Source organism: Anser brachyrhynchus (assembly GCF_964034855.1).
Source record: "Anser brachyrhynchus genome assembly, chromosome: 6".
Taxonomy (NCBI): Eukaryota; Metazoa; Chordata; class Aves; order Anseriformes; family Anatidae; genus Anser; species Anser brachyrhynchus.
In genome coordinates this window covers 38,006,058-38,018,747 of record NC_137700.1, presented here as the reverse complement: position 1 = coordinate 38,018,747, position 12,690 = coordinate 38,006,058, and the positions used below count along the sequence as shown (strand labels likewise).

Below are 12,690 nucleotides of genomic sequence, written 5' to 3'. Positions count from 1 at the left end.
TTCTCTCTTCAGTGCCACAGTGTGCCACATTTAAAAGTGTATTTTTTCCACTGGTCATACTATATAGGATTAACAGAAAATTCTTCTAGTTTTCTCTTAATCCATAGATTCTTGGATCAGTCACTAATGAGATGAATATAGACAAATATTCCCAGGGTGCCACTACTCTTTAAGCACTACTCATGCTTAAACATGAGAAATACACTTTCTGTGAATTTACGCTTCCTTTTCTCTACTAGATTACCTATTTCTATATATTTTGCAACCCTTGTTCACTATCCCTTTTACAATCTCTTGTAAAGTGTCAAAAATTGTTTTAAAGTTCTACGCTTACAGGTTTATTGTCCTAAAATCTGATTTACAAAATAAAATAATATACCTGGACTTTTCCTGAATATTTTTCTTGCTTAGATATAGATGAAATATCCCTTTTAATAAATTCCCCCCTAGTATTTTTTTTTATTAAAAATCATATATACATACAGAGTCAAACTTTTGCATGGCAATCCTATTTAATAATTTACAGCTGTGCAAAGAGCAAGCAGGTGAGTATAGTCTATACAGTTGTACAAAGCTCTGTGTAACCATGGTGGAAATTGGCCAGATTGCACACACCTTTCTATTTATCCAGACCTCCAGAAAATGCAAACAGTCACTTCTAAACTGAAGCCAAAGTCAAATATGCGTAGAGGTCCTTTCTGGATGCTATGAAGATGAATCTTTTTTTTTTTTCCTTTTACCTGACAATTTTATTTTCTCTCTTGACTTACTTCAATCCTACTTAACGTTTTATAAAATTTTTGCGTGCCCTTTTTGTACTTGTGTTAACATTACTTATTTCCCTTCATTCTTTCACTGTCACTGAAAATGCTGAAACACACCCGATTCTAGCTTTGTAAAGTGTCTCCAAGATTACACGGCTCCTATTGAAAAAGTTCCTAGGAGACAAGAAAAGCGATTACTGAGCTGAACATTTCAGAGACTCTAAAGCCGCCATCAGGTGCACAAAATGCGCCAGATTTTCTGTTCTGCTTATTTAGCGGGGAAGATACTCAATTGAGACATCTGCAACATTTTTTTTTCTTTTTTTCCTGGTGTTCTTCCTGACACAAAACCAACGCTGCTATTGCCTTCCTGAACGTATTATTCCGTATCTGAAAAGTCATTTAGTTGCAAATCCCAAAGCTTTCCTTTCTTGCTGCGTATGCCCGTATTAGCCATGGCGGAGGCCCGCAGCAGAGCGGTTCAAATTTTGTACTAATGACCTCTCTGGTATTTCTATAGAAATGCTCTGTTAAACACCCAGGCATTTCAACTTTCAGTCACAAGACCTATAAAAAATTCATACTCTGAATCTCCAGTTTCAAACCGCAGCTCTGCCTCATTAAGAGCTTTTCAATCCTCCCACCCCACACACTCACAAAAGAGGGGGGGGGGGAAGGAGCTTTTATCTCCCTGGCGTTTAGATTTCACATTTTCTTCTCCTCTTGTTTGCATTTTTAAGTATCTCCAGAGGCTGGCAAAGAACGAGCGTGACCCTGGATTTTCTGATATTAAAATATATTAAATGGGAACATCTTTATAGCTAGGTGACTAAATAAAAACAGGCGGAGAAAAACACAAAAAAACACGAGCTTTATTATAAGCAACTTTTGTGCTAATTGTGGACGCCTTACAGAAATAAGAAAACCTGAAGGCTGCAAGAAGAGGTTGCACGCAGCCAAAATCACCCAAAATGACCCCAAAGCGCCGCGGGGCTGCCCCCGCACATCCTCCAGCAGCAGCCCTTGCAGCTCCGATTCCGCCTTTAAACGAGTTCAGCGCATGAGACCAACAGGTGGGCCTTTATTTTTGAAGCACGTTCGCGCTTCACCAGTAGAAGCTCGGCTATTGAGCGCGTCACTTGGGTAAAACACCTTGCGGCTGCCCGCCGCCTCACGACTCCCCCACACACCCTCCCCTGCCGCCATTTCGGTCACCCCCCCCCCGCCGGCGCCCCTCAACCCCTTGCGCTCGCGCATGCGCGTTCCGCCCTGTGACGCCGCAGCGCCCGGCGCCGTGACGCGCCCGGCGGGGCCTCCCCGTCTCCGCCAATGGGGCGGCGCGGACGGGCTGCCGGGCCCCGCCCCCTGCCGCCGCCACCACCGCGGCCGCCGCCGCCGCCGCCGCAGCGCAGGGCGCGGGGGGGACCCGGATGAGGCGGCGGCGGCGCCCGGCGGCGGCGGCAGCGTCGGGCCGCGGGCGCTGAGGGCCGGGATGCTGCCGGTGTACGGCATCGTGCTGTCGGCCCTGGCCGGCGGCTTCCTCACGCTGCTGCTCCAGCTCCTGCTCCTCTACGGCAGGAAGCCCGAGCCGCCCCCCGGGCCGGACGGAGCCGCCGAGGGCCTCGTCTACGCCCGCGTGGCGGCCGGCCACGGCCTGAGGGAGTACCTGCAGGGCGCCGAGCCGACCGCCGGGCAGGCGGCAACGGACGCGGCCCCGGTGCCGGCTGCCGCACCGCCCGCTGCGGGCCCCGAGCCCGGCGCCAAGCCCCCGCCGGCTCCCCAGCAGCAGCAGCAGCAGCAGGCGGCGGAGCCCCCGTCGGAGCCGTCGTCCCGCGAGGAGACGTGCCACTTCCTCAATGCCATCTTCCTCTTCCTCTTCAGGGAGCTGCGGGACACGGCCCTGGTCAGGAACTGGGTGACGAAGAAGATCAAGGTGGAGTTCGAGGAGCTGCTGCAGACCAAGATGACGGGGAAGGTGCTGGAGGGGCTCAGCCTCAGGGACGTCTCGCTCGGCAACGTCCTGCCCGTCTTCAAAGCCGTCAAGCTCATCCGGCCCGTGGTGTGCAACGAGGAGGGCTGCCCCGAGGAGCTGGGCTTTGAGGTGGACCTGGAGTACAACGGCGGCTTCCACCTGGCCATCGACGCCGACCTGGTCTTCGGCAAGTCGGCGTACCTCTTCGTCAAGATCTCCCGGGTGATGGGGAAGCTGAAGCTGGTCTTCACGCGCCTGCCTTTCACTCATTGGTACTTCTCCTTTATGGATGACCCTGTGATACTCTTCGAGGTAAAGTCCCAGTTCGAAGGGAGGCCCATGCCGCAGCTCACGTCTATCATCGTGAACCAGTTCAAGAAAGTTATCAAGCGCAAGCATACCTTGCCCAATTACAAAATCAGGTAAGAAGGGGACTGCATCCAGAGCGTTACTCTTGGAGAAGTGTGTTCATGTTGGTGTCACGATCTTAATAGGCCAAAAGAGGCTTCTCTTGGTATTTTTACAGATGGGACACTTGCACTTCATTGATATCAAATGCTTTCTGTGAAGATAAGCATGGTTTTCCATTTACAGCAGGTGAAATAACCACTTTGCGCAGTGAGGTTGTGATATGCCCCAAAACGCATATAACTGAGTGGTGGAAATAGTGGGTTTCAGAAATTCTTGGGTCTGCCAGGTGTCCAACAACAGGACCAGGATCTTCCTCTTTGGAAGGGGTAAAAGGATGGCCGTGTGGAACAGCACACGGGTTGGGGGTATCCTTCTGTCACAGGTGAGCCACCTAGGCAAGGCTTGTGACTTACGCTTATCAAGAGAGAGAAGGATTTTGTTCCTTAATGTGAGACAGGAATAACTTCCCTTTGTAGGGAGTATTTTTGGAATCACGTGATAGGTGGTGTCCTCTTCCTTTCCGGTTTGCTTAATTTCTTCAATAGCTTTGGGAAAATCTTAAAGTTGGTAAGAGGTGTGTTACTACTATTGTGGTAAAGCTTGGGGGGGGCTTCTTTTTTATTCTTTTTTCTTTGGAAGCTATCACCTTTTCTAAAGGTGGATGTAGCAGCACAGGCTGTGTAATATATCACATATAATGTGATGTTCAGTGATATTTCTGTAGCAGAAGTTGCAAGTGGCATCTTCTTTTCTTGATTCCACCTTGATTATTTGATCTAAAAAGATACTGAATGTCTTACCTCTGCTAAGATACAATGTTCCCCTTCTCCCATGTGTCTTAGGTTACCACCTTTCCTTTCTCTCTGGTTTATTCTTAGTAGTTTTTGTCATGTGTTAATTCAGGATTTTTGTTCTGTTTACCACATTCTTTTCCAATAAGCCTTTTCTCTGGAATTCCTCAGACATGAGTAACTGAAAATGCCTATTTGAATTTTGAAGTGTAATTAGCAGTGACATAATTTTTAAAGCCTTTTCAGCTGGTTCTTCTGCAATCTAATTTAGAAGAGCTCTTGTGAAAATGGATGTGTAAAACATCCAGGACTTGGAAAGCCCCAAAAGGGCAGTAAGTAGTTTCTTAAAGTAATGCGGTGGTCCCTTCAGAGACTGAAGGACTGAATTACTCTCTGGAAGGCCCTGGGCAGCAGTGAAACTGTCAAGAGCAAGTTTGTTTCCATTCTTTTACTGCTTTGGGAAAGAACCGAAGCTGGTAACTGTGGAAAAGAGCCAGAAGCAGAGGCTGGGATAGCACAGTCACCCTGGCAAGTGAGCATTCTCGGCATACCTAGAAAGAGCAAGTAGAGCAGATGAGCACTGCACTCTCTAGGCAAGTTTTTAGCTTGTTTGAGGAAGCAGTGATGATGTGCTCACCCCCTTCAGGAGCAGGAGAAAGACATTTTCATTTTTCCCCAGGGAGATGCACCTGGATGGTAGGGCTCTCTCTTCATTTGGGGTTAGAGTACTGAATTTTTCATGTATTTCTCAAACGTTCTGCACCATTAGGCCACTGGCACGGTAAAGAGACTGGAGGGGGCAAAAAGGAAAGAAGCAGAGCTCAGCGATTGGGCCAGAAATGAGTGGAAGTATATGAGGACAGAAGGTAACTGACACTGAAAACAATATGGGAAGCATAAATTGTTGTAGAGCTAAGATGAGTTAAAAAACATTTTAAAATAATAACAGTTAAGCTGTCAGAAGTTTGGGAGCGCTTGAGAAGAAAACAGTGTCAGCTGGTTTTCACCCTGGATAGCAGGCTTGTTGTACAGGGTGGCAGGTGTTCAGCTAAGCAGTGTCCAACCTTGTGTTTGGTGCTTTTGACCTTTACATTTTACACTGTATTGTGAACGTGTAATTCTGACCCAGTGTTGTAAACAGGGAAGGCAGCAGACTGAGCTTAATGCCTGTTAATGAAATTACCTTAGGTAAGGCAGATTGGGTCATCGGTGTCCTAACTGCTTAGAACTTTGCCTTTGACATTTTCTAGTTGGACTGCTGACCTCTTCGTGGTCCTTATCCGTGAAGCCTTTGGCTGTCCGTGGGTGCCCAAGGTTTTGTGGGAATGTTCTCTGGCATCATACCTCAGAGGAGTTTATTTAGCTGGATCCCTGGCAGCAGGGCTTAGGAACAGCCCAGCGGTGACAGTGCACCCATACGTGATGGTGTGGTTGAGGAGTTACGGATTACGTGGTGTGGAGAACTGATCTGGAAAGTTCCCTGTTGATAAAAAGATACAAAACTTTGTATTTGTAACAGTCGTTTTAAGAATACGTTTATTTGGGGTTATGGTAGTCCAAGGCCATGTTAATGTATTCCTTAGCAGAGTACGTGTAGGAAGAAGTCAGGACAGTTTCACAACTGCTTAGTAACCTGGTGCTTTACTTAAAACAAAACAATTCCTCATGTACAGGGAATGTGCTTCTCCTCTCCCCATTTCTTTCTTTCCTGTGGCCTATACTTCTAATGTTTAAGGGCTTAGTAAGTGTTTGGTTCCGTGTGTAGTTCAAAACCTCTTGCTCAAGTAACTCTGTAAATAAATCTTTGAATAGCAGTAATTACAACCTTGTAAACAAAAGCACTTGGAGTGCAGGGAGTTCTCTGTCCAGCTGGTTAAGGGGATTTATCTAGCTGGTTTCCAGATTGAAGTCCGTAAAGGAGTTTTAACTTTTTTTCAGATGCTAAGTAATGGTAACATTTAAAATAAGTGGGTTTTGTTGTCTTCTGTATTAGGTAACTTTCAGAGGGCTGTTGGTAATGAATGGTGTAAGGGGAGAACTGTCAGTAGTTGCTTCTTGAACATCCTGTAACAAAGTTGGAGTTAAACAGATCCCTCCTCTTACATTAGTGAACTGTGAAATACTGTATTAGGGAACGCATACATGTGCTTTGTCTTTGCACACAGACTGTGTCTATAGACAAGCTGCTACAGACATGTTTTCCCAGATAGGTGCCAAATTTTAGGCAGCAAAGCAGTGATGAGTAAGGTCTTCATCCTGATTATCATTGCTGAGAGTGACTTTGTGCATCCTCTGTAAGTGGTTGGAATGTGGAGGAAGAAATCTGGCATTCCTGATGCTCTCTGAGCCCCCATAAGGGAGGCAGTGTAGACTGGTGAGCGCGTTTTGAAATTCACCTAGGATTCTTTGTACAAGTTTCTCCACAAAAGCAATTGTCTGCTAATTGACAAAGGCGGGATGCACTTTGTCCAAACAAATAAGTAGTAATTTGTGTTTTGTTCTAATGGTGTGTAATCAGTTTTCTTTGGCTCTTGAAGAGACATCTCTATCTGGTAAATACGCATTTTGAAGCAATTGCCATTCAGTGGTAGAGCAGCTATCTCATGCAGTAGAAGCTGGTTATATTTCTGGAAGCAAGGCCGTTGGTAAAACTCAGTGAATAGTAGATATTTTTTATCATTGTTGATGAAGTGTTGTGCAATTCAGTTGGAAGTTGCAGGGATTGCTGTTGTTCTATAGCGAACTTTGATCTCCATGCATTTATTGCTTTGTTACAGAAGTGCAAAGCAGCGTTTCTGAAACCTCTCTGTCACAGAAGCCCCTCATTCAAATGTGGGAAAGATATAAACGGACACGTTCGTTGTTTTTCTTCCAACGTACGTGAGTTCTGGTGCACTCTTGAGAAATCAGATAACTGTGAGTCAAGACATTTTTTTGGTAACTACTCCTACCTTCAGTAAGGTAATGAAGACTCACGGATGTCATTTATTAGGCTCTACATACTTTCAAACTCTATTTTGACTTAGATTGACTGCATAAATTGTACCTTTTCTAAGTTCTAAGACAAGTTGGCAAGTGTGTGGAACATGACGGTGGATATGGAGAGACTTCCCTTCCCTGTTGCTTCTCCAGGATGCTAACTGCTGGTGTTCTGCAGGGTGGCCACTTACCAACCAGCTGCCTCGTGGTCTCCCAAAATCTCTGCTACTGGCACTCTCGAGATCCAGGTTGAGTCAGCCGTGCCCACCCACACAGCTTGACCTGATGCTGGATTTCTCGTGTAGGTTTCTTTGGCTAGAGCATGATGCTAATCGTCAGCACATAGTGGAGCTTATCCTGCAAACTGAATCCAAGCTTCTGTTTTTCATAGGATGCACTCAAACAGTTCTTCAAAAGCAGTACCATAGGCATTTTTGTGTTGGTTTTAACTTTCTATAACTTTGACGTGGCACAAAGTGGTTAATACTCAGCTGTAGTTACTAGCATTGTCGTGACATGTTTAATACTTAAAGATAAGGGCTATTTCATGTGTCTGTCCTTTTGCCTGCTTTTGCTGTTGTAGGTGTCACAGGTTCATCTCTTAGTTCCCTAACGAGCTACACCTTGCTCATTAACCTGCTTATGGGTGGCAACCTTGATATTCCCCCTGCTAATGTCAGGTACGCTAATTACGCTGTTCTCTAGCCTAGTCTGAAGTCAGCTGCAGTTCTGTTGTTTTGAACAGGTTCCGATATCTTCGTGTAGATTTCAGAGACCTTTGATTTTTCGTGTGTGCTCTGCAGATAACCAAAATACCCTTTTCCATAATGAAGATACAAAGCCCTTCCTGTGCACGCAAAGGGGAAGGAGGAAGTACTTGCAATCTAATCTCCCTCCAAAACTTCATTTCCCAGTATTTCGCCAGCAGTGATAGCAAAACTCTGACAGCTGCTGTTTTTTTTTTCCCCCCTAAGTTTAAGGTCTTGCAAGCTCATCCATTGAGGTTCAAAGCAGCTTAGGTACTGCCAAAGCAGTGAGGGAGGGAGTTCTGTGTATTTTAAGAACACTTGGTTTCTCTGTTCATTACAGTAACAAAAACAACAACAAAAAAACCACACCACCAACAAAAAAACCCACTAATATTTCGGTATGGATATTAGTTTGATCTTTTGCTTTGTTTTAATGCATGTTGTCAGACTGCAATCGCTTTATTTTCGTTAGAAGTAATCTTTGAAGGATTACTTTAACGTTTTATATCAGTTTATATATTAATTAGATAAACTCCTAAATTCCCTTCCAGCATGAATTGCCCTTTGAACTGATCATTTGTGATATAGTGAGCTACATTAAATAGTTTTATGCTTTATTTGGAAGCTGGAGCTGTATTGAATTTCACTGGGAAGAACTATTAGAGAAGCCTATTTTCATTTGCTGTTACAGAATGCAATTTGAGGGTTACACAGCAGTTTCTTATTTTTGGCAAAACTTGAGCTGAGAGGTAATGTAAGTAGCTGTTGATTATGAAGTGTTTCTTATAATAGAAATGACATCATAATTTGGTAACAGAGGTATTGGAAAAAGTATAAAATAAAAAAAAAATTCTATCTAATTCATATGATGAGGTTAATCCAAGCAGAAATACTTACAGAAATCAGGATTGTGAGCACTGCTGACTTCAAAAATCAGCTGTCAGTAGAGATACCTACTTTCTCTTCCTCTTCTGCAAAGGAAGAGGATGTGGAGGCTCTCTTCCTGAGCAGATTGTGACCGTAGCTGTGATATGAGCCTCTTGTAGAAGTTGCATCTGTGACCGTAGCTGTGATGTGACCCTCTCGAAGCAGTTACATCTGTGAGACTCACCTATGTGAAGTTCATTCCTGTTGCTGCTGGAAGGAAAAATGAGACTTTTTTTTTTACACCCTACCTCTGCCCATTCTAGGTGGAAAAATCCTCTAGTATGCAGAAAGAGGAAAAAAATGGTTTCAAGTCCTTTTTTACTCTGCAGAAACGGATGGTACAGAAGCGCTGTGGGTTTTCGGGTTGTTCCAGAGGTGATGCTCTGAGTGATGCCAGCACAGAGACTCGTTTCGCTGCTGGCAAAGCAGCGGTAATTGCAATCAGTAGATCTGTCTGTAGACAGCAGCTTCACGCTTGGAAGATTATCTTTGTAGTGCACGGACAAGTAATATTTTTTTATTCATACAGGATTTAGATAAGTGGATTTGTGGGCAACCTGACATATAGTAAACAAAGCCAAGCCCTGGAACGTTAAATACTGTGATTTCTTCAAGGGTGCTGTGTGACTAAAAGGGAGCTTTTTATAGTGCAGAGCTTTTCTGCCTTAATTTTGGGAGTGGTCCACCTCAGCCATTGTGTCTAGAGGGTCACCAAATTCTTCAGATTAAATCAAAGTCGTATTTATGTAGATACCAAGCCCTAAAACCACTGGTTCCAGGGGGTTTGAAACCTTTTACTCTTCTTTCCCCAACTCCAACAATTTACAGTCTTTAACACAGAAAAGATCTAATTCTGAAAGAATGCTGATTTGAAATGTTTTCATTATAAAGACTAATTTAATGAATGACTAGCCACATACTGGACATTTCCTAGTATATGGTCAGTATTTTTTCCTGTTTAAACAGGATCCCTTTCCTATGACTAGTCAACAAATGTTACCTTTTCATACCTGCAAGGGCTAGGAGTTAATGTGGCACTGATTTGAGATGGGTTGGGGAAGAAACCGGGTACCAAATGTATAGTTGGGGACAGGACAAAACAACAAAAAAAAAAAACAACCTCATTGGAGGGAAGGAGGGAGGGATGAAGAAATAAAAGAATTAATTTCAGCGTTTGCATTTGGTGCAGGTGGTAATCCAATAAGCATCAGGGTTAATTGTCCCGACCGGAAAATAAAATCTCCATCAAATTCTCTTAATTGAAACTTGGAAAACTGGCGCTGGTTTCTTCTCAGGCTGGCCAGAAGGAAATCTTGCTTTGCCGTGAGGGTGGGCAAACGGCGCAGCGGGCTCCCTGTGGGGCTCGATGCCCCGCGCCTGTCTGCCCAGGAGGCTTTTGGGAACCCCTGAGCTCTTGGCTAGCCCCGGAGTGGTCGGGCTCTTGAACCACATGGTTGCTGCAGGTCCCTTCCAACTGAACTGTGCTACGTCCTAAAAACAGTGTAAAAGATTAGCTGTGCGATGGCGATAGAAAGAAAATGGCCTTGTTTTACACATTTCCATTCTGTATTTTTAAATGTTTGGTTTTAGTTCGGCAGTGAACTTTTCTCATATGAGTGGTGATTGAAGGCTCTGAAAATAAAAGGTATTTGACGCTTAATGGCAGAATGATGCTTTGTATTTTTTTCACCGTATTTCTTCCTATTTCTGTTCTGAACGCTGCTCTTGAGCACTGGAGCTGACCTGGCTGCTCAGTGAGAGCAAATACTTTGCTTTGTATTCAGTTGTCAGAGTTACTTTGTCATAATTTTTCATTTTTTCTCAATGAAATACGAAACAAACAGTTGTACTTTCTTATCTTTAGAAAGGTAACTTATTTCAAAGTAAATGCAGGGCTCACGGGAGCTCTTCACGTTCCCAAACTGTGGGCATCGACCAAAGCCTGGCTTTGGGTCCGGGCCGCCTGCGGGCGGCAGGCAGGGAGCGTGTTCAAGCATGGGGCTGGGCTGTGACCCTGGGAGCTGGGGGCATGTGTGTGACGTGGGGAGCACTGGGGGGGTGCTGGAACCGAGGGTGGGCTCTGCCTAAAAGGAGGTAAAATCTGTGCCCCTGTGCCTTGAAGTAATCTGTAAAAACGGGCAGCTAACAGCTCCCAGCAGCTTGTTTGGTGTGGAAATATAAGGCTCTCTTATAGTACCGATTCTGCACAAAGAACATAAAATGTCATTGCTAACAAAAAGGTGAAATGCTGGGTCCGAAAGCTCGCAGATAAGGAGGAAGGCTTCAGTAGGCAGCGGGGTACCAGTGCGGTGCTCCAGCCGCTGGAGAGCTCGGTCCCCAGCTGCGGGTTTCCCCGCTGGAGCCGGTCCTTTCCTGGTGGGGGTTTCAACGGGAAACTGCTTGCTCTGCATTCCTGCCGAGGTTGCCTCAAGTCGCTCAGTATGCCTCTGTGTTTACAGTTCGTGTTCACACTTGTTTGATTTTAAAACTATTTCAACATTTGATTATTCTTGATATCATAGGAGACTTTCAATTTGGAAGCGCTGCTAGGATTAATAAGCTTTATTGGCTGAAATGAGTATGAAGGGGAAAATGTCACGTACCTCTGTGATTTGTTAATTTAACTGATAATTTGTGCCACCCTGGTCTGCTAAAATCCATTAATTGCTGTAATATGAAAACTCAAACTGTGCTTTTGTACAGAAGAAAGCAATGAGCCGGTATTAATGATAGGTGGGGGCAACTAGCTTTTTCAGCAGGTCTCATTCTGAATGATGCAGGAATCTCAGCATTTTGTTCCTAGCAGTGGACAATTCTCGTTTTGGAAGTGCGTGTGGATGCCAGTTTGTGTGAAGGGGATCGGGAGGTTATAATTTTATAGACGCTGCTCAGGGCAACGGGGATACGCTAAGCTCAACTTAAAATTTAGGAATTTCTTCAGTTGAGTAGTTTCGGCTGCAATCACTGAGTTTCTGGCGAAAGCAGAGGCTTTGCTGCCGGAACGTTGTTCTTCATTCTTACAGGAGGAAAGTCCACAAATGCCTTGGAAACTTTTCCTGTTGTAATTTACCTTCACCAGGTAGCAAATCTCAGTTATTTCACAAGCCAAACAGATCTGGGCTAAAACGCAGACTTTACTTCGAGATACTCGGTGGTCCCAGCCAGGATATCTGGTCATGTAGTGAAAAAAAGGAGCAGTAAGGGCTGGAGCTGACAGACACGTGCACGTTGCGAAGCAAGCCTTAGCTTTTGTGAGATGGCAGAAAGGCTTTTCAGCGTTGGAGACTGCTTTGTCTTGTTGGGTTTTATATATTTATGCAGCTGTTGTAATCTATTTTAACCTTAAAAAAGTGCATGGGAACAGCTTACCTTTAAAACTTCTTAATTCCACTGCTGGACTCGCAGCTCTGCTGGGTTTCAGCAGGGCGGTCTGCGGGGAGCACTGCACGCAACCCGCTTTGTTAAAGCTGTTCCGTGCAATGCCAAATACAGGAATCCCGGTACAGCAGTGTGCTTTTCATCTTTTTGAAGACATATCAGATGTCAAAAAAAAAAAATCTGTATTACAGAGATCAGCTGATGATAGAGTTCATCAGACTGCTGTGCTCAAAGGCAGTAATTAATTGCCAGACACGACTAGCAGAAAATCAAATTTGGACAGTCATTCAGGAAAGCTTTTTTTTTAGAAGTTTTATGTTGCTTGAAGTGTAAAAACTTGCAAGGCAAATTTGGGATTAAATTAAAAACAAACCTTAAAAATGATTCTGATGTTGTAAATTAAGGGAACACACTTGGGCTGGGCAGCAAGTGAGCAAGGAAAAAGGGTACACGGACTGTGCCCAAAGCTGTTTCTTGATCCTAAATCCTATATAGGTTACATCCAGCTGTTCACATTCCTTCTGTTTTCTGGGTCTTGTAGCTTTTTCTTGTTTGTTTGTTGGGTTTTTATTGTTTTAAAATGTTGGATAAAAATTAAGAAATAATCTGTGGATATCTAGTAAAGAATGAGTCATAATATGACTTTCTTTACCTAGTCTTTATGCTAAACTTAAGTGAATTTTCCTGTGTCAGCTTTAAACAGCAACATAGTTATGAAA

The 12,690-nt window shown here is 44.4% G+C and overlaps 1 protein-coding gene across 1 annotated transcript in view; it reads left to right on the top strand.

The window, feature by feature from the left end:
- The first annotated feature begins 1,987 nt into the window (after positions 1-1,987).
- PDZD8 (PDZ domain containing 8) overlaps positions 1,988-12,690 on the top strand; it is a 58,140-nt gene continuing 47,437 nt past the window's right edge. Inside the window, exon 1 of the mRNA XM_080597089.1 lies at positions 1,988-3,158. Within this exon, the coding sequence (XP_080453215.1) occupies positions 2,020-3,158 (1,139 nt within the window). The 5' untranslated portion in view covers positions 1,988-2,019. The remainder of the gene's footprint in view (positions 3,159-12,690) is intronic.